The sequence below is a fragment of the Tursiops truncatus genome, chromosome 1 (genome assembly GCF_011762595.2).
Source record: "Tursiops truncatus isolate mTurTru1 chromosome 1, mTurTru1.mat.Y, whole genome shotgun sequence".
NCBI lineage: Eukaryota > Metazoa > Chordata > Mammalia > Artiodactyla > Delphinidae > Tursiops > Tursiops truncatus.
The window spans coordinates 61,769,086-61,793,721 of record NC_047034.1 but is presented as its reverse complement, the minus strand read 5'-3'; the positions used below and the strand labels follow the sequence as shown (position 1 = coordinate 61,793,721).

Here is a 24,636-nt window from a genome sequence, read left to right as displayed (position 1 = left end):
CAAAAGCCAAATCAAGAAAGACACCCCCCCAAAAAAAAAAAAAAAAAAAAAAAAAAAAGAAAGACACCCCCTCCTGGGCCTCTGCCTCCATTTCATTTCCAAGGGACTCATTGAAAGGAAGTGATTGACTGTCAGGGCGGCTGGGTTGAAGGACCCCAATTCCACTCCATTCTGGGTCTTGACCACCTGGCAACTGGTTTAAAGAACTGGCTTTCAAACTTTGCCAACTGTAGTTCACAGTGGGACATACCATTTACTCAGAGCATACGCGTATAGGTATGTGTAAATTTTTAAAAGGTTTCACAAAATTATACCTATCTTTACAATGATGGTGCTATTCTCTATTCTATTTTTTTCTTTTTTTTTTTTCTTTTTTTTTTGCCAGATGCTAGGCGCGACCCATTGATTTTATGATACGCTAATGGGTCACAGTCTGCAATTTTGAAAAACACAGGTTTAAAGAAAGCTGCCCCCGTCTCTGCTCTTGGTTAGGAAGTCCATCAAACTCTGCTTTATTGTTTCTCTTCAATTCACCCTCAAGGCTTTTTAGCTGCTGCTTCATGATCCTATGATGAGGTATATATCGATCCTAGAGCCTTTCTTTCCCTGCCGGTCTTTTTGAACAGCCAGTCCTTTCTGCTTTCCAATCACGGTCATCACACGCCATCTCAGGCATGCGGGTGGAAGCACAGACACGGTCATAAATCAAAACCTCTAGGGCCACTGTCTCACTGACCTTGCAAATATAAACAGGCCCACTTGTCCAGATCTTACCCTCCTGCCTCCTCTCTTTCTCTGCAATTCTGCTTCTCGGTGGAAAACAAGAGCAGCTTCTCAATGCCGCTGGGACATTGCTGTCCACTCGGGTCCTTTCAGGTCCTATCCCCACACCTTCTATATTAGACTCAGTAAACCATGTCTCTGGCAAAACAGTCTTAGGACTATCAGGTTTACATCTCCTCCTCTCATAACAGGTTAACTCATAAAAGCGCTCAGAATTTACATCCTACCTTCAACACTGGAGGATGCTGAGCTGAGTTTACTGTTGCTCGCATTTTTGCATCAGCAGCCAAAACAGATGCAGTGTGGGATTGCGGAGGGCATATGATCTTAACCCACCCTCTTTTCTCAATCTTAAAACCTCCAACTTCTGGGGCTTCCCTGGTGGCACAGTGGGTGGGAGTCCGCCTGCCGATGCAGGGAACGCGGGTTCGTGCCCCGGTCCGGGAAGATCCCACATGCCGCGGAGCGGCTAGGCCCGTGAGCCATGGCCGCTGAGCCTGCGCGTCAGGAGCCTGTGCTCCGCAACGGGAGAGGCCACAACAGTGAGAGGCCCACATACCGCAAAAAAAAAAGAAAAAAAAAAAAAAAGAATGAAAACCTCCAACTTCTCAAAAGTGTACTGGGTGGTCTTCAAATGTGATTTCTCAGATCCACTGACCCATGAGCTGGGGTTCAGTCTTTACCACCAACAAGGAGGAAGGATGTTTCCCCACCATTTTTATTTTCAGATTTTAATTTCATCTTCTCCCCTATCAAACTTACAGCCTCAGAGTTTAGGTATATTCAGGACAGGTTATCAGTTCCCGGTATTTGTCATGTGAAACCAAATCCACACAATCTGAAGTCGATGCTGTTTGGGGAAAATGGCAGGATCAAAGGCTCACAGAAGGACAGAACCAGATGGGGACCCCAGGGGACACCATCTGCTGACTTCTGGCTCGGGTCTTTCTGTGCACCTGACAGGTGAGGACTTCTGTATCTCTCTTCAGTCTGTGCCTGTAACTTCCTCCAGGGGAGAGCCCTGGAGGCCTGCAGAGGAACAAAGAAAACTGACCTCTGTGAGAAGTGAGGGGCCATGCCAGGAGGAAGCCCTTATCATCCCCATAGTTACATGAGAGTTCTTGGTTAATTACCCTTTCAGGGTTTTGTTTTGATTCCCCCTGCCAAACCTCATTTTTAAATGACCCTTAAGAAACAAAATAATTATTTTTATTAATGATAGTATAAATAATATTAATTATTAATAAATCAAAGAATAAAACTCCCTTAATAAATATTGTTGAAATGGAAGTGTGGCTCACATTTATATAAAATTTCAGGCTCTGACTCTAGTGTTATGAAATGTTGATATTTTAAAGCCGAGACTGCCCTGAATCCTGGGCCCAGAATATCCCCAGGGTCTGACACTATCCCGACACTATTGTCGGGACTTACATTCATATTGGTATTATTTTGTTGTTACCTCCCAATTGCAACAAATTGAGGTCTGTCACTGATTATTTACTAGGTTCTGTATTACTATCAGGGAGAAGAGTGCCTTAGCATTTGCTCAGAATTCACTTGGAATAGTGTTGCTGCTGTCATCTACTGCTGCGTAACAAATGACCCCAAAACGTAATGACTTAAGACTATAATTTTATTTTGCTCCCCTTTTTATAGGTAGGAATTTGGACAGGACGGGGCAGCTTGTCTGTGTTTCACGTAGTGTCAGCTGGAGTGGCCCAAGAGGTGAAGGATGACACTCTAAGAGGCTCACCCGCATGGCTGACTGTTGGCTGGGAGCTTGGCAGGGAGTGTTGACCAACAGCCTTTCCAGCTTGGTGGCCTTGGGGTGGTTGGTGTCATCTGACTTCTAATATGGCAGCTTAGGGCTTCCGAAGAGAGAGCACTGAGAGCCAGAAGCAGGGAGCTGCCCTTAAGGCTCAGGTTCAGACACTGGCTGTGTCACTCCCATCATATTCTGTTGTGTGAGAGCAGTCACAGAGACCACTTAGATTCAAGGGAAATGGACATAGACTACTATTCGAGGAGTGTCAAAGATGTGGGGCTACCATAAGAAAAAATTCCTAATTGCCAATATAGGCCTCCGAGACTGTATACATCTTTGCCTCAGAAGGGCAGAGAGTGAGCATGGACAGAACATAGCCAGGACCCTGGATTTGCTCCTGGGTTTGCTACCGGCAGCACGGTAAGATGATGAGCCAGTAGCAAATACTTGATAAATACCGTTGTGTTGTAATTAGTGTACCTGCCACATTCCCTTAGATGTGGTACTGTACTGAGGACAAATTCAGTCAGTGAATCAGAAAATATCTATTAAGCAGACATTAAGCTAGGTTCTGGGAACCCAACAGCTCACAAAATACCCTAAAAGTCCTAAGACTATTTTGCCACAGATGTGGTTTAATGAGTCTAATAAAGAAGGTGTGGTCTCTGCCTCATAGAGGGTATAGTCTTGCATAGGAAACAGAATTTATCAAATTATTTCATAAACAAATGTAAAGTTACATCGAATAGAAGTGCCATAAAGGAAAGGTGTATGGGGCTTCCCTGGTGGCGCAGTGGTTGGGAGTCCGCCTGCCGATGCAGGGAACGCGGGTTCGTGTCCCGGTCCGGGAAGATCCCACATGCCGCGGAGCGGCTGGGCCCGTGAGCCATGGACGCTGATCCTGCGCGTCCGGAGCCTGTGCTCCGCAACGGGAGAGGCCACAGCAGTGAGAGGCCCGCGTACCACAAAAAAAAAAAAAAGGAAAGGTGTATGGTGCAATGAGAGGTGGAGATCAGGGAAGACTTCCCTAAAGAAATGATGATTGAACTAAGTAAGATCTGAATGATCGGTGAGGCAGAGGAGGACTGACCATCCAGGCAGCGGAAATGGACTTCTGCAAAGTGCCTGGGCAAAAGGAAACTTGGTGGGGATGGGAAGCCGAAGAAGACCAGTATACTGGAAAGGAGCGAGCCCGAGGGAAGCCAGTGCAAGCTGAGGCTGGAGAGTAGAAAGGGGCCAGAGACTGCAGGGCCTTGGAGACCACCAAGTTTGATCCCCAAGGTGATATGTGGACACATTGCCTGGCACCTAGAATTCTGTCCACTCATCCAGCCATCTATCTGTTCATCCATATACCCATCTGTCCACTCACATTTCACTCAGTCATCAAAACCTGCCTGGTTACTCACCTTCCATATGCTGGAGGTACAGGGATAAATAAGACTACCTAAGCTGTACCTTTATAGAACTTGTGTACACCCCAACCAGGTGTTCTATTCTTTATTACCTTTACCAAGCAACCAGACCTCTAAAAAGCTCTCTAGTTTTAGTATCCAAGGATATTATCTCACAAACCTCACCCTTAATTCACCCTCACTCCCCGGTCATGCTTTTGAAAATGCATCTTCTGGTCACAAGGAGTACTTGGGCTAGATCGGGAATGATCTGACACAACTGCTCTTGGAAATCCCTCAGGAACTACCAGTGATGATACAACATTGTGCTGACCTGCATGGGCAGGTCTAGCCACGTCCTGGTTAGAGTCATAGGCTACTCCTTTTTTCTGTCAAAGACATTTCTTTTTTCATAGCCTTGCTGGCTCTGATCACATCATTTTCCCAAGGGGGAAATCTGATGTGGATGTGGATGCCTACTACAAGGGAATTATTCTGCTAATCAATTCAACTAAACTTATCGAATTCCAAGTTAGCTCCATTCAGTTCAGCTGGACTCAACTCAACTCAACCCAACCCAATCCATCCATCCACCCATCTATGCTTCCAACAAGTATTCTTTAAGTACTTTTCTGTCAAAGTCTATGTTGGGCCTGGGGATCCAGCTGGGGTTTCTTCCACCAACCAACTCACCTCCCCTTTCCAATCGAAATGGTATCAGTGTACTGTGTGGAGAGAAGACTGGACTCAGACAGCACTGCTCTATTTTTACAACTTAGCCCTGCCACTTAATTACTGCCTCGGGCAATTTTGTTAACCTCTCTGAGCCACAGTTTCCTCACCTTAAAGCAGGAATAATAATACCTACTTTATGGGAGTTTTGTCAGGATTAAATTTATAAAAGGCACTCAAAAATGGTATCCAGGGATTTCCCTGGAGGTCCAGTGGTTAAGACTTTGCCTTCCAATGCAGGGGATGTGGGTTCGATCTGTAGTCGGGGCGCTAAGACCCCACATGCCTTGTGGCCAAAAAACCAGAACATAAAACAGAAGTAATATTGTAACAAATTCAATAAAGACTTTAAAAATGGTCCACATAAAAAAAAATCTTTTAAAAAAATAGTATCCTGGACTTCCCTGGTGGCACAGTGGTTAAGCATCCACCTGTCAATGCTGGGGACATGGATTTGAGCCCTGGTCCGGGAAGATCCCACATGCCGCAGAGCAGCTAAGCCCGTGAGCCACAACTACTGAAGCCCGTGCGCCTAGAGCCCGTGCTCTGCAACAAGAGAAGCCACCGCAATGAGAAGCCCGCGCACCACAACGAAGAGCAGCCTCTGCTCGCCGCAACTGGAGAAAGCCCGCGCGTGGCAACGAAGATCCAACGCAGCCAAAAATAAATAAAATAAATAAATTTATAAGAAAAAAAATGGTATCCATACCCAACACAGTGGAAGAACACAGACCAAGGAACATCACTGGGAAATTTCTAAACACTGCAAACCAAAGAAGATCCTACAGGTTTCCACAGAGATAAAATAGGTCAATTACAAGGGTCAGGAAACACATTGACTTACGACTTTTAAAAGCAAAACGATAATGGACAAGTTTCTAGTTCTGGGTAAGATGGCAAACACACCCTCCACCTTGACTCTCGCATGGATTGCCCTTATAAAATCTGGACAGAAGGCTACAGCAGCTGTTTGAGGACTCTGAAAAGTAAATAGTTTCAGGCAGATTGAGGAAGAAAACCAGCATCCAAACTACTACCAAATCAGCAGTGTGTGTGTCATGTTTTCCTCTGGAATACACAATCTTGACCCAAGGCAATGGGACAATGATGGCAGCAATAGCGTGAGCTGCCTAAGAAATGAAATATTATTCAGCAATAAGAAGGAACAAATTATTATTGTATAATTTTATATTGTATTACTATAAAATATAAAATTATTATTTAATTTATTAAATAATAATCTATTTATAAAATTATTATAAATTTATAAAATTATGATTATATTTATAATTTTATATTTTATTATAAAATATAAGAATATTATTTAATTTATTAAATAATAATCTATTAATAAAATTATTATAAAATTATGATTATATTTATAATTTTATATTCTATTATTTTATAATTATGAAATATTATTCAGCAATAAGAACATGCAATAGAAGAGATGACTCTTAGATGCATTTTGCTAAGTGAAATAAGCCAGATCCAAAAGACTACTGTATTATTTCATTTATTTAACCTTCTGGAAAAGGCCATACTATAGGGAATGAAAACAGATCAGTGATTGCTAGGGGATGAGGTGCAGGGAAGTTTTGACTATAAAACAAATGGGGCATGATGGAATTGTTTGGAAAAAAAAAAGTATCCATTAAGTCCTCTCGCCTTTTTTTAATCCTCTCTGGACATAAAGGAAAGATTAAGCAAAAAAGACCCAAAGCTCACCACAACACCTGGAAAAGAGGAGAACCCACTGGGGAGTAGGGCACCCACCACTGTAGTATGGTCCTAACCCTTGGTTTTGCCCTTGATTCACCATGATCCTCAAAGATCCCTTTGGACACCTCTGCTGAATTCTTTCCGGGAAATTGACATTTACCTAAATTACTCTATTGTATCCCTGGGCTTATGCTGATCCTGGATTTCTTGTGTTCAAAATCAGGACTGTGCAGTTGAGTGCATCTTTATGTTTCCCTCGGTGCTGTGTCAGCCCTTCATCATCATCAGCCCATGCCCTTTAAGCAGGGAGAAGATACAGGACATGGAAGGAATGGTGGCAGCCTACCCAGTCCACCAATCCAGCAGGACCCTGCTGGAAGCCCAGTTAGGGACATCCTACAGTATTGATAACAGAGGAGCAGGGACAAGAAAAGAAAAGGTAGCAGCAGTACATCCAAGGGTAGGAACACACAAAGAAAGTGAAGCCACATCAGCATGAGTTCTCCCCAATGTCTTCCCTCCACAACCCAGGCTACCAGGTCATTAAACATCAAGGTTACAACTCTGGTCTAAAAATAACTAGGCAACTAAGCCATAGCATACCCAGTGCTCTGCATTCTTAGGTTCCCTAAACTTAGGAAGGCATTCCCTTTATCTCATTGTTTTCCACTCGTGGCTATAATAGGTTTCTTATCTGAAAAGATTGCCTCCCATTCAGATGCTGTCCAGAGTCATCTCACGTGAATATCCTCCTCTTTTAGGTACTCAATGGTCTCAGATGCAGAAACAGAAAGCATTTTCATGGAGCCCATTCACCTCTCCTCAGCTGTTGCAGCTAAACAGATCATCAATGAAGGTGATGCCATCGGATGGGTGGGAGGAGGGAGAGTCCAAGGGTCATCTGGAGACTCTCGGAGGGGGGCCATTGGAAGGTGTCAATGTGCTTCTCACACGCTTCCCATCACATTAAGAGGAGCGGACCCAAAGAAGGCAGTTCCTCCAAGCCCTCCTCATCAACATTCATGGGACAGAGGTGGAAATTATTATGCCTCAGTGTGCACAGTTCTCTAGGCAACAGACTGGGAGGCAGCTCCAATCTGCCCCTGGGGCCCCTCATTCAGTTTTTCAGTTAACCTCAGGGGCCCTGCGATGGCTTATGCCAGAGATGCAGACCTGAGAGCCTAAGAAATGGCATCCAGAGAGTTCTGGTCAAAGGGGTGTCTAGATTTAAATCTGCATTTCCACTAGTGCTTAAAGATGGTTTTTAAACTGAAATATGAGTGGGGAGGAGGTAAGGAAAGGTGGGGTGGCAAAAGATGTTAATATTTACACAAAAATATTTAGAGCAGAAAACGTACTACATTTCATTCAAGGATACTCATTCCAATTGGATGGATTTTTTTTTTTCCTAATCAATTTTGGGCAAATAATCTTTCACAGTTTCGTTCCTCTCCTTTCTCCTCCTCCCTTTGCACTTGGTGTCTCTCTCACTCCGGATGGGTGGGGTGAGATAAGGCAGTCCTGTTAATTACACAGGGCCCACCTGGCCTTTGGGCTTAATCTGACATCCACAGCTGGTGGCCGTGATCACTTCCCTAGTGATGAGAACCAAACATGCTACTCTTCCATGTAGCCGCAGGTCTTGCTTAGTCCCTAGGCCCTTTGTGTCCCCACCAGGGTCCCTGAGGACATCTGGATCTCCTGAGCAGTGAGATATTTTACAGGTGTTGCTTGTTGATCTGGGAACCCTAGGAGGCCCCATCTCCTCAAGTAACTACTTTTTTCTGTTTTCTTTTATCACCCTACCTGGGGTCACTGTTACCTTGCTCCAAGTCAGGCCAAGGTGTCTTGATCCCAGTCTAGTTCTTTCTAAATTGCTCCCAGCACCACCCTAACTCTGGAAGTTCTTTTTCCCTCCTGTGTGTTGGGAATTTCCCTAACCTTCCATCTTGCAACACCTTTGCGTTGTGCTTCACTCTCTGGACAACTCTCCAGGCTTTGGCTCCTGATAAGTAAAAGTCCAGGTTTAGGGGTTGTGAGAAAACCATGTCCTCTCTCTGAAAGCTTCACTTTCAGGTCTATGGGATGCTAGGGACTTTCAGCATTTATACTGTGACCTGAAGCTGAGCAATGTCCTTTTGTTTAACCCTAAGCCTTTCTAGGCATTAAGCCTAAGTTTCATTAGTCCGAGTGGCTGAAGGATGGTGGGGGAAGAAAAAAAGAATAAATTACAGAAAAAAGGAAAATGTACCAAGTGATACTTCAAAACATTGCCCTACTCAGTAGTGATTAGAGGGGTAAAAATGGATGTCGAAGAACCCTCCAATTTCAGGAAAGTCTGCATACGCCACACATCTGACAGAGTGCAAAGGAGAAATGTCTGGGCTTTACTCTCTTCTGAAGAAGCCTCAGCGAATAGAAATAAATGGGAGGGATTGATGCGGCTGAAGCGTGGAGCAGAGACCTAGGGAAAGTAGGAGCTCCCAGTGGGGATAAGGGGCTGGGACATTTGTTTTTCAATTGGAAGGGGAAGAAATCAAAACAATAACCTGCTATATAAATAGCCGAGGAAGACATTGCTGTATATTTTAATGAGGGAGTGGGGAGGTTTTTTTTTTTTTTTTCCATGTAGTAGAGGAAAGATATCTAAGTAGGGGAGGGAAAGAGAGGGGTTTTTACATTTGCCATGTAAGACCCCAGGAGAGCCAAGAGTGGTGGAGAAAATAGGAACGCTTCATCTATTTTTAAGCAAAATAGAGCACTGGGATTGCAGAGGTTTTCTTCTTCCTGCTTTTGAAACGGATATCAAAGAACATTTAGAGCTGAAACCTGGGCAGGGATGTGGGTGCACATCAGGTGGTTTAGACGAGGGTGGAGAGGAGAGGGAAGCTTTAGGGAAATGAAGTTGCCAGCCCTGGGCAGAACCCAGGACTCCTGGATCCGCAGACTTGAGCAGCACGGCTTACAGACACCTGCTCATTCTGTGAAGGGTGGGGCCCTGTCTATTGCCAAACGTGGCTGCACTCTTCACCCACGAGGGAAGGAGGTGATGCCAGCAAGAGGGTATGGCCAGCACAGAGGACACTCCTTTCCTACTTACCTTCTTTTCCCCTCTCTCTACTCAGTATTTTGGGGCTACAAAGTGAAAGGAAAGGTTTTGCTCTCTTGTATACCTTCTTAGAGAAAGGAAAGATCTTACCTTCCTCCAAATTTGATAATTTGGGAGCAAATACATTAGGAGGAGAAGGTAAAGTTTCACTCGACAGGCAGGTGAATAGAATTTGAATTCATTCGAAATTTGAGCTTTTCTGGGCTGTTGTCAGAAAGGCCCCGAGTGATGTTTTGTGACTGGCATCAGAGCTCCTAGGAGACTTTTGCCACCTGTCAGAGAGCTGGGAGGCTGAGGACCACAGGCGCCCACACTTTAGTGGGGGAAACAGACAATAAATTAAATAAGTAAATTAAAGGTGTATTACAAGGTGACCTAGCATAAGTGACTGCTGAAAGTTTCACTTTTCCCAGAGTTATTTGCCTTCCATGTGTAAAGGAGTCAAACTAATAGAATGAATTGTTACTAAGGAATGCCATGTATTCATTTGGTAAATGCTTCGAAGCATCTAATTTGTGTGGGTCACTGTGGGATTTACAAGTATAAATTGGGCATACACCAGCTACTTAAGGACCTCGGTCTAAGAAATTATCAGCCAGCTTTAGAGAAATATGGGAGGAAATGAGGGAAACTGATGTCCCTTCTCCCACTCCAGTACACCTATGCTGCTAACCCTGACCACAAGTGTCCAGGCCAATGCAGGCTCCTCCTGGGTCCCCATTAAGTCCTTCCTGGCAGATCAGATCCTGCTGGATCTGAAATGAATTCAGCCCATATGCAGAGTCCTGGCCGCAAATGGGCCAAGAGTGGGTTCTCCCAAGGAGCAGGGAAGGCCCTGGTGTTCCTCCTCTTTGATGAGAATGCTTCCTTGTCCTCCTAGAACTCAAGCCGCGGGGGGTCAAAGCTGAGACAAAGGGTCCAGGCATGCTGGAGTCTGCTGAGCAGCTGCTTGTGGAGGACCTGTACAACCGTGTCAGGGAAAAGATGGATGACACCAGCCTGTACAACACTCCCTGCATCCTGGACCTACAGCGGGCCTTGGCCCAAGACCGCCAAGAGGCTCCCTGGAATGAGGTGGATGAGGTCTGGCCCAACGTCTTTATAGCCGAGAAGTGAGTCTGATGTCTGGGGGGGACCATGATCCTTTGTCCTACCACTCTGGGTAGTGCCTGAGATGAAGGTCCCCCAACTTTGACCAAAGGCTCAATAGCTCCCTCCAGCAAATTGATGCTGCCTGACTACTTTCCCAGCCCTGAACTTGGAGAATGGCCCCACCACCCACCTGCACACGGAGATCCCCGGGCAAAAATGCTGGCATGATTGCTTATCCTCCAACCTTCTGCCAGGGCTCACTATCATAGCCTGGCCCCTCCAGGTGCCTTTTCTGGGCCTCCCTTCCTGCCCAGAGCCTTGCCAACACACGCCTCCCTATCACCATCATCCCATGACATCCATAACAACCACATAATGGGACATTTGGAGCCATTGACAATATTGATTTTATATATATTTACCAACTTATGAAAGTGTCCACAATATATTGAGAGGATAAAGAGGTTATAAAACAAATACATATAATATGATGCTAACTGAGTAATATATATAGTATGTGTGTATGTCTGTGTGTGTATGTGCTTTTTACATAGACAACAAATTGGAAACAAATGTGATAAAATGTTTATAGTACTTCTCTCTAGGAGGTGGTTCTGTAAGTGATTTCCATTTTCTTCTTTAGGTTTCTTTTGAATTGTACAGATTTCCTACAGTAAACATGTGTTATTTTTATAATAAGAAAAAAATGTTATTCTTCAAAAGTTTATCAGTGGTTTCCAGAACAAAACCCAAAACAGCTCACTCACATCCTGGTGCTTTTGTTGTGGTCTTGCCAGTGCATAATTGGTAGCAATAGGCTGGTTTGTGAAATTCGTTTTGCTGATCTATCGGCTACTTAATAAGATCTTTTCCCAGTGTAATTACCCATATACCTAGATGCAAGGGAGGGAATCTGGGGTCCCCAGGGAAGGCAGTAGGGAAAATAGCTTTGGACATTGGGTCTTGTACTCCACTGTGGTGTAATTGGTTGCCCGGGACCTGATTCCCAGAGCTGAGCACCAAGTCCTGAGTGATCCCTAATTAGCTCTGTAGATGCAGAAACATTCACATTGTGATCAACAGGGACCCTGGGCATCTCCAGATATCACCAGCTAAAGGCTTCTGCTCCTTATTGGGCAACTGTCATCAGGGCCTCTTTAAACTAAGCTCTATTTATTCCGCTGCAGTAAAAAGAGCTCTGGGGGCTTCCCTGGTGGCGCAGTGGTTGAGAGTCCGCCTGCCGATGCAGGGGACGCGGGTTCGAGCCCCGGTCCAGGAAGATCCCACATGCTGCTGAGCGGCTGGGCCCGTGAGCCATGGCCGCTGAGTCTGTGCGTCCGGAGCCTGTGCTCCACAATGGGAGAGGCCACAACAGTGAGAGGCCCGCGTACCAAAAAAAAAAAAAAAAAAAAAAGCTCTGAACTAGAAACCCTGAACCCCAGTTCTTATTCAGAGTCTTTTTCTTTGAACAAGTCATAAAAGCTATCTGATTCATTTTTGCAATCTTCAAATGGGAAGGGGATATATGGATACATATAGCTGATTCACTTCACTGTACAGCAGAAACTAACACAACATTGTTAAGCAACTATACCCCAATTTATAAAAATGGGGGGGAAATAAGAATACCTATAAAACAAAAAGAATAGTTGTGCTGTCTACCTCTTAAGTTTATTATTAGGATAAAATAAACTAATGCATATGAAAGCACTTTGAAAAATATAGCATGCCATATCAGTGTGAAGCACACATTTTATTATTATTTTTGCCTGCCACTTCTGTGTCTTGATAACTGTGCATCCCAAAGGCATGGAATTTTAGCCTAGAGGTCTCTGGGCCAATCAAATCTTTCCTTACACATCAGTCTTGTTCTCTTCTTTCTCCTGTCCTCCCTTGCCCAGCTCCCCGTCCCTTCTCTCTCTCGCCACAGATAAGTCACCGGTCCCTTTTTAAAATAATATTTCCAGTGAGCCCCAGACACATGGGTGAGCAGAGAAGGAGGTATTCACCCAGCTGTGGCCCTCCTGACCTGGCTGAAGCAGGCTTCCAATCTCAGTGGTAAGGCACCTTTCTAGTTCTGACTCTGGCAAAAAATGCCTCTGCCTCTTTCCGTTCAGGAGCGTGGCTGTGAACAAGGGGAGGCTGAAGAGGCTGGGAATCACCCACATCCTGAATGCTGCTCATGGCACCGGCGTCTACACTGGGCCTGAATTCTACACTGGCCTGGAGATCCAGTACCTGGGTGTGGAGGTCGATGACTTCCCTGAGGTGAACATCTCGCAGCATTTCCGGAAGGCAGCCGAGTTCCTGGATGAAGCCCTGCTGACCTATAGAGGTGAGGCGGTCTGTCTGCTCCAGGCTGCTGGAATTCCACAGGGGGAGGAAGGACAAAAGGAATGTTATGAAAACCTCCAGGTTATCTGCTGTCTGGAGGTCATCTGTCTTGAGACAGTTGTTGTCTCATTCTAGGACAAGGGGAAAGGAATGGACCATCATTCATCCAATAAGTAATTATTAAGGGCCCAACATGTGCCAGGTGCTATTCTAGGCATTGTGGTGAAAGATACAGATAAAGCTTCTGGCCTTTGATACTTACATTGTAGTGAAGGCAGAAAAAATTAGAAAGAAAAGAGAAAGAAAAAGAAAAATGTCAGATACTGATCAGCGTGAGGCAGAGATGAGAACTGGAATGATATGTTGGAGTGTCTGGCTAGCTCCCTCAGGTAGATAGCTAGCGGGAAGCAGCCGCATAGCACAGGGAGATCAGCTCGGGGCTTTGTGACCGCCTGGAGGGGTGGGATAGGGAGGCTGGGAGGGAGGGAGATGCAAGAGGGAGGAGATATGGGAACATATGCATATGTATAACTGATTCACTTTGTTATACAGCAGAAACTAACACACCATTGTAAAGCAATTATACTCCAATAAAGATGTAAATAAATAAATAAATAAACAGAAGGGAAAAAAAAAAGAGTGGTTGAGAAGGCCTCTCGGAGAAGGGGGCATTTAAGCTGAGTGATAAGAACGAACTAGCCATGGAAAAATTGGAAGAACATTCCTGGCCAAGGGACGTGCCAGTGCAAAATTCCTAAGGTGGAATAAGCTTGGTGTATTCAGGAATCACAAGGCGAGTGTGGGTTAGCCTGGTAGATAAGGGTGGCAGGGGTCCATCGTGCAGGAAGTTGAGGACCAAGGTAAGGGAGTTGAAAGGCACCTTGATCTGATCTGCATTATGGAAAACTCACTCCCTGGGCTTTGAAGACAAGACCGGGTGGGAGGGGAGGGGAGAGTGGGAGTGAGGAGAGCAGTGCTGAGGCTGTCACTGTAGTCTAAGTGGGATGATAGGAGACTATCTAGAGAGTTGATGGGACATCCATCTCAATGAGGATCTCAATGAGGAGAGGCTGAAACCAATGCAGTGAGAGCGGGTGGGAGTTCAGGATCTGCTGCCCAAAAACCCATGCTTCAGTCCAGGATTTCCTATGTTCTCTCTATACAAGGAACCGCCGTTTCCTTATCCATAGAGCAAATAGATCTAATTTTCCTAAAATTGCTGTGAGGATTAAAATTGTAGAAATGCATATAAGGGCTTACTTCGCATAGAACTGGGCAAATAATAAAAGTTTAAAAAGTTACAGGGCTTCCCTGGTGGCACAGTGGTTGAGAGTCCGCCTGCCGATGCAGGGGACACGGGTTCGTGCCCCGGTCCGGGAAGATCCCACATGGCGCGGAGCGACTGGGTCCGTGAGCCATGGCCGCTGAGCCTGCGCGTCCGGAGCCTGTGCTCCGCAACGGGAGAGGCCACAACAGTGAGAGGCCCGCGTACCAAAAAAAAAAGTTACAGCCATTACTATAATGAATGTTATTAACTATTCCTGGGAAGGACATTTCCTATCATCACCAATGGCCAGGAAGGGTAATTTTTAATGGATACATATATATAGAGAGAGAGAGAGAGAGAAAAAAAAAAGAGGGAGAGAGAGAGACAGAGAGGGGAAATATTTTTATAGATGTATACATTTTTATTAAATTATAATTTATAAATGTTATGTATATAATAATTATATCTATATAAAATGATTTTCTCCCCTTTTCAATGCTTAAAAAACCTACTTTTAAGAACGTATTTCTTCTGACAAAAGTGGACTTGGGCGTGTCTGCCAAGGGTCTGCGGGAGACGGGATTTCTTCCGCTGCTTTGCCGGGTGCTGACGGCCACTTCTCGGCCGAACGAGGGAAGCCATAGCCGCGGCAACCGGCCGGCGGGGCTCGAGCAGCATCCCGGGCGAGTGAGGCGGCTCGCAGAGCCGAAACGCATCCCCAGAAGCGGGTGAAGCTGACCGGAGGGTGGCGGCGTGGCAGGGAGGCGGCGGGCTGGGCGTCCAAGAGCTGCGAGGCCGGAGCAGGCAAGTGTCCTGTCTCGGGGAGAGGGAGACGGCAGCACTCCCTGCAGGGCAGGGTCTCCCCGCGACTCAAAGCGGTGCCGCAGGGCCTGCGGGCGAGCGCAGCAGCTCTGCCGGGTCGACCGGGTGGTCCTCATCACCTGCCCGGCCGGTGCGTTCAGCAGACCATCTCCTCTTCCCTTGCTGCTATCAGCTGCCTTCAGGCTCACCCTCCCTAGTCTCCGCACCCCTGCGAGGCAGGGAAAGGACGGCATATACTTTACAGTGGTTGTAGCCTTTGTGGGCACTTCCTACCCCGGGGCAGACAGCTGTCACCATCTCTGGAATTAATCTCCTGAGCCTTAGTTTCTGTGGTTTTTCTCCACTCTAGGACGCTTCCGAGTCAGTTCTTAACAAGGAGGAAGGCAAAACATACCCCTGGCTCTGAGCATTTTACATAATAATCACAATGACCCCTTGAGAAGGTATTTACATTTTGCAAATTGGGAAATCCCGCTCATCAGGTTAAGTGATGGCCACCATGAAATAATTAAGATTCCTTTGATCGCCAGTAAGTAGAAAGCATCTGAAACTACTTAACAAAATGCAACAAAAGCATTAATTACAGCAATACAAGGAGAAATCCAAAGACAGGAAGGTGGCCCCAGGATGGTCTGGAACAGGGACTGGACAGCCTCAGGACTCTTGGTTCCATCACTGCTTTCTACCTCAGAGAGCATGGCCCACCACAGGCCTGACAATAACTGCTAACTTCCTGCCTCAGTTCCATTTCCACGTTCCCTGGAGAGAAAATTTGTGTGTCAGATTCTGGTCCTTTGTCTACCCTAAATTCTACCCACAGTGGCAAGGGGGGTGGCTTCTGGGCAAGTACTTCTCATTTTCCCGGGGTGCAGAGAGGGGGAAAGTTCTCAGGAAAAGCAGAATTATGAATTGGGAGGATACAAAACAAATGCCTGCCATATAAAGGCATACTGAGAGTGTGAGAGAACTGGAACCCGGCCTTACTCAAGTCCAGGGCTCTCTCCACTAGCTGTACTCTTCAAATCTTTAAGCACAGACCACCACCCCCACGTCCCCCCCGCCATCAGCCCTGCTGCTAATCAAGATGGCAACTGCAAATTAGAAAAAAGACCACCTTCCTCAAGCCATTTTACTGCTGGGGAGTTTTCATCATAACCAAACAAATCAACTTTGACTTCAAAGTTAAAGGCATCCCCTCGAGTTGTGTCAAGAATATAAGCTATACATTAGGGTGGCCTCGTGCCTAACAGAGAAAATAAAAAAATCCTTTCGTTGCTCTGGGTGCATTGGGGGGGGCCCAAGTCTGACCCACCCAGCTCTCCCCTGTCCCTCAGGCTGCCCCTGACATTCTTCAGAGGAATCCCAGGTGTAAGGAACATAGCACGGAAAAGCATGGCACCCCAACCTGGCCTCCACCAGACTGAGTCTAATTGTATGTGATGCCCTTATGAGGAAGCCTAGCTGCCTGTGTCCTGAAGTGTCCTGAAGTGAGCTGGCCTAGTAAGCACCTCCAGAGGAAGTGAATGAGACCTTGGTACTAATTGTAGTAAATTGTGACCTGGTCGGCCAGTTAAAAGGGGATCCTTGCTGAGGGACAGCTGAGCCCTGAGCTGGAGGAGGGAGGGGATAAGACATTGAATCTGTAGATGCTCTTTTAGTGGCTTTGATTCTGCTTGCTTACCTCCCCCTAGTGGCTGCTGGCCCTTGGCATTAAGGCCTTTCAGCATTATTGGACCTCAGGGCCCTCAAGTCTTGCCTTGGTCTCTGGCCTTCTATGTGACAAAGACATGGTCTTAACTGGTACTAAGATATAATAATAGAAGTCACCCCCAGCCCATATTGTAAAATAGGACTCTTAACTGATTTAACAAATATCCCCGAAGACTGTTGACAAATAGATTGATGACAGCCTGGAGGGAGATCTCTAGCGGTCCCAGTGTGCATTTTAAACAGTCATAGAATGAAGGCATGTTTGTCATGTTTATGAAGGATGCAAAGCAGAGGGGGAGGCTGGGGAATAACTGATCTATTGAATGGTAGAATTGAGACTGGCAAAAGCTTCTGTTAGCCTATAAGAACAGGCTATAACTACCAAAAACATCAATAGGAATTTGTAGAGTTATCTTTATGTTTTAAGAATGCTGCAAGATAAGAGAGACATGGCTTGATAGCAGTTTTTTTAGAAGGCTTTATAGGTTTCAATTGATAAAAAAGATAATTTGAGTTCACTGTGTGATATATCCACCCACATTGCAAGCTCAGATGGCATCAGTGAAGACCCAGTGCCCAGAAAAAGAGTGGCCAGGGGCCCACTCTACTCTGTATGGGTCAGTCCAAACCTGAAATATCTTGCTCCGTACTGACACAACTTCCTTAGGAATAAACTGATAAATTCAAGTTTGACCTAAAGAGAGTGGCAAGTATAGTAATGGAACATGAAAAAATGTTTGACTAATGATTGAAAGACCTAGAATAGCGAGGAAAAGAAAAAAGAAAAAGAAAAAAAAAAACTCTAGTGAAGAATATGATCGTGATTGTCTTAAAGATTTTTGTATTGGGCTTCCCTGGTGGCCCAGCGGTTGAGAGTCCGCCTGCCGATGCAGGGGACGCGGATTCGTGCCCCGGTCCGGGAAGATCCCACATGCCGCGGAGTGGCTGGGCCCGTGAGCCATGGCCACTGAGCCTGCGCATCCGGAGCCTGTGCTCCTCAGTGGGAGAGGCCACAGCAGTTAGAGGCCCGCGTACCGCAAAAAAAAAAAAAAAAGATTTTTGTATTAAAGATCTGATTCATACAGATATATTTATTATTTACCTTTGTATGTCAAAGCAGGAACACTGGGTACCTGTTACAGAAAGTTATCCTTTGCCCTAACATGTGAAAGAATTTTCAAAAAATTAGAATTACATAAATATGGAATGAGAGGGGTGTGTGTGTGTCTGTCTTTCTGTCTATCTGTCTAAGATACTGAGCTCTCTGTCACTGGAAGCATCTGGCAGAGTCTGGATGATGGATTATCCAGCATCCAGGAAGTTGTAAAAGGGATTCTCAAGGGACTTGTGGTCCTTTCCAACACTGAGATTCTACTTCTCTGTGATTCATTCATCCTAGGCTCATTCCTTTTCTTCTCTATTCTTTTATTTTTCCTCCTTCTGATGCTCAGTCTGGTGGAGAGAAAGTGCACTCCAGTGTTTCAAAAATGGGGACAGTGGTTAGTTCCTTTTTTCCCCACCCACTCCCCACTCCCTGCTGTGTTCAGAAAATGCGGAATATGTTTCCTCAAGCACAGGGCAGTGTCAGTGCTCTGTGTGACATCTGTAATATGGGGACAATGATTCTTGTGCCTCATGGGACTTAAGCATGGATGAATATGAGATGCCAAGGAAACATATTAAATCCAGCACATCAAAACAGCTCGTAAAAAAAAATACAAGTGCCGTTACATCGCTCTCTCTTGTGTTTTCTTCTCAGGGAAAGTCCTGGTCAGCAGTGAAATGGGCATCAGCCGCTCAGCAGTGCTGGTGGTCGCCTACCTGATGATCTTCCACAATATGACCATCCTGGAGGCCTTGATGACTGTGCGCAAGAAGCGGGCCATCTACCCCAACGACGGCTTCCTGAAGCAGCTCCGGGAGCTCAACGAGAAGCTGATGGAGGAGAGAGAAGAGGACTTCGGCAGGGAGGGTGGAGAAGAGGAGGCGGAGGAGGGCGAGGACGCACGGAGCACGGTTGGGGCCAGAGTGCACGCCCTCACCGTGGAAGAGGAGGATGACGCCACCAGTCACCTGAGTAGCTCCTCCTTGGGGGAGGCCAGCCGAGCCTCCAAGCCCCTCACCCTCATCGATGAAGAAGAGGAGGAGAAACTCTACGAGGCGTGGAAGAAGGGGCAGGGTCTCCCCACAGGCAAGGTCCCCCAGGGCGGGGACGACAGGCGCTCAGCCTCCTCCGGCCAGAGTGAGCAGGAGCCCGAGAATGAGGATGTGGAGAGAATCGTCAGGGAGTGGCAGAGCCGAAATGAGAGGTACCAGGCAGAGGGGCACCGGAAGTGGAGTAGGGAGGAGGAAGAGGAGGAGGAGGGTGACGACGGCTCCTTTGTGAGCAGAAGACGGAGGCACGTGACGAGTGAGAGCAGCACCTCCGACAGTGTGAGCAGCCACGACATCCGGGTCCTGAAGCAGCAGCTGGAGATGAGCCTGAACCGAGGCGGGAGACGCCGCTCTGACTCGGTGTCCACGGAGAGCACCTGGGACACGTGGAACCAGAGGCTACTGGAGATTGAGAAGGAGGCTTCGCGGAGGTACCACTCCAGGAGCAAGAGAGAGGAAGGAGACGCCAGCCCGGAGGTGGGGAGCGGGGCGCGGGAGGATGACGAGGAGAGTGTGTCCTCTGAGGCCAGCTCCTTCTATAACTTCTGCCACAGGAACAAGGACAAGCTCACTGCCCTGGAAAGGTGGAAGATCAAGAGAATCCAATTTGGATTTCACAAGAAAGACTCGGAGGCAGGAGACGGCAGCAGTGAGCAACGTGCAGAGGAGGCCGAGAGGGAGAAGAAGAACCTCTCTGACGTCAACCTATCCGCCTACCAGGCCTGGAAGCTGAAGCACCAGAAGGTGGGCAGTGAGAACAAGGAGGAGGTGCTGGAGCTCAGCAAGGGAGAAGACTCGGCCTTGGCCAAGAAGAGGCAACGGAGGCTGGAGCTGCTGGAGAGGAGCAGGCAGACACTGGAGGAGAGCCAGTCCATGGGAAGCTGGGAGGCAGATAGCTCGGCTGCCAGCGGAAGCATCCCCCTGTCTGCATTCTGGTCCGCAGCCCCCTCAGTCAGTGCTGGTGGGGACACAGGGTCGGTGCTCAGTGCCCAAAGCCACAGCTCCCATCCCTGTCAGGCCCTAAGCAATGCAGGGGGATGCTCGGCCTCCGCCTCCACCACACCTCTACCTAACCTGCCAGTGGGGCCCGGAGACACCATTTCCATTGCCAGCATTCAGAACTGGATTGTCAACGTAGTCAGCGAAACTCTCACCCAGAAGCAAAATGAAGGGCTGCTGTTGTCCCGCTCACCATCTGTTGCAAGCATGAAGGTGGCACCAGCAGCCAGCTGCCTGGGGGATGACCAAGTCTCCATGCTTAGTGGCCAGAGCAACTCCTCCCTGGGCGGCTGCCTGCCCCCTCAAAGCCAGGCAAGACCCAGCTCCGACACGCAGTCCATGCTGTCCACCCACATCACACGGAGCTCAAGAGCTGAAGGTACTGGGAGCAAAGTGAGGGGGACCAGCAAGCCCATCTGTAGCCTCTTTGCTGACAGTGTTGACCTAAAGGAGCTTGGCCGGAAGGAGAAGGAGATGCAAACAGAGCTGAGGGAGAAGATGTCTGAGTACAAAATGGAGAAGCTGGCCTCTGACAACAAACGCAGCTCTCTTTTCAAGAAGAAGAAGGTCAAGGAAGATGAGGATGATGACGTGGGTGATAGGGATGAGGACACTGACAGTGCCATAGGGAGCTTCCGGTATTCTTCCCGCAGTGATTCCCAGAAACCCGAAACAGACACCTCCTCCTCCCTGGCTGTCTCTGATAGTTATGGAAGTGGCAGCAGAGCTGGAAAAGAGATGGAGAGCAGTATTAATAAGTGGCTCAGTGGCCTCAGGACAGAGGAAAAGTCTCCTCCCCAAAGTGATTGGTCTGGAACCTCCAGGGGGAAGTGCACCAGATCTTCCCTGCTCCGGGAGACGGAGTCTAAGTCCTCCAGTTACAAGTTCTCCAAATCCCGGTCAGAGGAGCAAGACACCTCCTCCTACCATGAGGCCAATGGCAACTCCGTAAGAAGCACTTCACGGTTCTCTGCTTCCTCCACCAGGGAGGGCAGAGAGATGCACACGTTCTCCAGGTCCATGTTCAGTGAGACCTCAAGCTCCCGAGAGGAAAGCCCAGAGCCCTACTTTTTCCGCCGGACCCCTGAGCCCTCTGAAGGGGATGAGTCCCCAGAACCACGGCGTCCGAATTGGGCCAGACCCAGGGACTGGGAAGATGTGGAAGAGTCATCCAAGTCAGATTTTTCTGAATTTGGAGCCAAGAGGAAATTCACCCAGAGCTTCATGAGGTCTGAAGAGGAGGGAGAGAAGGAGAGGACGGAAAAGAGAGAGGAAGGGAGGTTTGCTTCAGGGCGGCGGTCCCAGTATCGGAGAAGCACTGACAGGGAGGAGGAGGAAGAAATGGACGATGAAGCCATCATTGCTGCCTGGAGACGCCGGCAAGAAGAAACCAGGACTAAGCTGCAGAGAAGGAGGGAGGATTAAGCTGGGCAAAGTGGATCTGGGAGAGACTGAGAACACAGGGAGAGGCCATACGGCTTAGCACAGGGCTCAGGGCATACATTGCCACAGCCCATCAAGGGACAAGGTTGTGGAGAGGATCATATGGAGGGGCAGAAGTGAAATGAGAGGTACCAGGCAGAAGGGCACTGGATGTGGTGTAGGGAGGAAGCAGAAAAGGAGGAGAAGAGACATAAATGTAAGGTCCAAATGAGGGACAAGCTGACACCATTTCTGTTGCCCACTGTCCTCTAAGCTTTGGTGCTTTACTTATATATTTGATTTTGTTCATCACAGACTAGAAAGATGAGCTTGCAAAGGCACTGTAGTTTGTTGGAGACTCCAGCTTACATCCAGGGAGGCTGTGAATACACAACATGGTTCTATATGTAGAGGTTCTATTATGAGGCCCAGGAAACCTATCCTGTGGAACGTCTCACCTCTCCCAGCAATGCTGAGTTCCGGTTGTTTCTTTTGAATGTTTTGGATCTCCATTAAATTGATATGTTGTCAAATATTTCTTCTTCATTCTGGTCACTTTTAGCTCTTTGGATATTAGCAGAAACCCAATTTAAGAGACAGATGTGTTGCCATGAGCCAGCCTCACCTTGTGCTGCAAAAGCTGTGTCTCCAGAAAATACCGTTATCACCTAATTATGAAAAATAATAACCAAGTATTTAGTTTAGGATACAGTGCAGTGGGAAGACACTAGGGGGACCCTTGAGAGTAACAGAGGGAACTCGAGAAAGAGAGAACAGGTGAGAGTGGCAAGCTAAAGGTAGAGAGTCCCTCTGGAATGGCAGGAAAAAAAAGCAAACCATGAGGGAGACAAGAAAAGAAGCCCAGTACAGGGAGATGGAGATGTATGTTTAAGAAATCTTGTGGTCATCCTTGCTCTTCATTCTTTGGAGGATCATTGGACAATGCAGTGGGCAGTCAACTTGATCCTTCCCTGCACTCTGGATGGGCTAAGGCGGTGAGATTTCCTTACCTTTTGTTCTCAAGTGTTTCCATCCCTCCAAACACAGGTTGAATTGCCGAAGCAAGAGGCATATTTTGGGCACCTACCTCAAACACTGATGGACTCATTTCTATAGTTCCTTTCAAGCTGCAGCATCTTGCAGGATTCGAAAACAGGCACATGCCATGCAGGGGTCCAAGACGTCTTGATCAGTCAAAAAAATCTAATTCATGAGACAAAGTTGGAAGGGCAGGAGATAAGGAGGAATCCACCAATGGGATGAATTGTATGTGATCACTAAAACCTTAGTTTCATGGGACATGGAGATGATGCATCCTTTCTGTGTGGATTAGTTAACATTACACATTGCAATGAGCACAAAGATACCAAGACAAAAGGAGCAGACTTGAGCTCAAACCCAGACCTGAACATTAGCTGCGGTCCAAGTAACTGAATTAATTTGCTCACCTTCCCTCTAACACTTCAGCCTGAAGTTCAGTTGCTGATGGAACTCATCTCCCCTGCACTGGCTGAGGCCTTTAAAAAAAACACTGCTCAGCCTTTGTCCCATTTGCCCCTTTGCTTCTTCCTTTGCTCATTTTACTTTAGTCAGCCTTAGTCCCTAGTTTCCATGCTCAACAAGTCATTCTCATCATTCAAGATGGCGCTATCCTCATAGGCCCACTGCAAAAAGGCTGGTTGTGGCCTGTTTTATCTTCTGGGTGAGCTCAAGTCTTCCTCTCTCATTTCATCCCTACAGGGAAGTTTCTGATACAGGCACAGACAATCACTTGAGCATCTATTCTAGAAGGTTGATCTTCTGGAGAGAGGATTGAGAATATCCCTGGGACAACAGCTCTCTTTTTCTTTTCCTGATTTTCTTACCTTGGATTATCTTGCAATTTGACCATCAATATTTAGAGAGCCAAGTTCAGGGACCAAATTAACTGACAGGCCAGCTGAGCAGCTGCCCCCAGTGCCCATACATAAGGATCCAATTAACACAGCTCTCTACATATGTCTTTTTTTCTAACCTAACTGGAAAATAAATAAATTAATCTGAATCATGTCAAGAAATTTAAAAAAAATTCCTAGTCAATCCTAACTAATAGCCCACTGAATGGAAGTTGAACAAACATGTGAAGCATCTTGGTTTGAAGAGTCACCCTGTTGTTCTCCAGAGCTGAATTTGAGCCTGGTGGAAACAGACCAAGGAGACCACCTAGTCTGCTTTTACTTGAGTTCATAGGCTAGAAGGGCAACACTTGGTCCACATGGTCCATATGTGGACTAGCTCAAAGAAGGAAACCCAAGAGGGGTCAGGGTCAAGACCTAGAGAAAGGCTTTTGCTTACTGTGTCTCCAAGGATAGCTCCTTCGGGATCCTGTGCTCAGGGAGGTGTCTGCCTGAGAGTTCAGGATTCTGAATTCAGCGTATTCCTGGAGTCCAGACTACATCTTGGTAAACCACATCAGTGGAAATTTTATGAGTTATAATGAGCTTGAAGGAATAGCTGGGATTTGAAGTATTAAGATCCCAACTATGACTTCTGAATTAGACCTAACCTAGCATGATAGGTTGCACTTCAGCCTTCTAGTCTCTGAATGACATTAAAAGGTAGGCATTGTGTCAGTAAAGATCTCAGTAGATGATACCCAAAGTGGTAACTGACAAGAGTTCAATGGAGGAACTATTTACAGAGGCATGGGCAGGGTTAAGGGATCAAAAAGGAACAGCAAAGCACCCAGGTACTAGAATAGTGAGATATTGATACCACTCTAGGACTGAGGGGGCAAAGTGACGGAGCTGTTTGCAGAGCCCAGCAAGAGCCATAACCGTGGGAGGAGGGCCACCTGGCAACCTGGCAGGGGAGTGAGGAGAATGAATACCACGACCTCTCTCTCCTCCTAAATATTGATCTCACGCTAGTAACTTTCATTGGCCAAACCTAACTGGAATCCAGCGGGTGGGAGAGCCCAGTAGTCTGGAGAACAAAAAGTGGATTGGGAGGGGCAAAGAGAGAATTACCAGCACAGAGGTTAATACATTTAAATGGAAAGGCCATCTCAGTAGAGCCTTTCCAATGATGTTTTAAATGACTGGGAACAATGTGCACTGAACACAAGATCCACTCTTAAGAATTAATTAACGACTGGAATGTGGTTTTAGCTATGCAAAACCAACTAATAGAGTCAGTGATTTTGTTTTACAGGAAAGAAAAAGAGGAGACAGGTCTGAATCAATGGCCTTCATCTACCTCTGAGTTATATGAAAAGCTCACTAAGAGACTTCCATGACAGGGGCAGAATAGTGTACAGAAAGGGGCCCCACAAGGGTGGAAATCCTGC

The 24,636-nt window shown here is 46.8% G+C and overlaps 1 protein-coding gene across 1 annotated transcript in view; it reads left to right on the top strand.

The window, feature by feature from the left end:
* STYXL2 (serine/threonine/tyrosine interacting like 2) overlaps positions 1-21,814 on the top strand; it is a 32,916-nt gene extending 11,102 nt beyond the window's left edge. Inside the window, exons 2-5 of the mRNA XM_033847934.2 lie at positions 7,161-7,255; positions 10,389-10,620; positions 12,718-12,935; positions 18,493-21,814. Coding sequence (XP_033703825.1) covers positions 7,161-7,255; positions 10,389-10,620; positions 12,718-12,935; positions 18,493-21,311 — 3,364 coding nt within the window. The 3' untranslated portion in view covers positions 21,312-21,814. The remainder of the gene's footprint in view (positions 1-7,160; positions 7,256-10,388; positions 10,621-12,717; positions 12,936-18,492) is intronic.
* Positions 21,815-24,636: the final 2,822 nt, after the last annotated feature.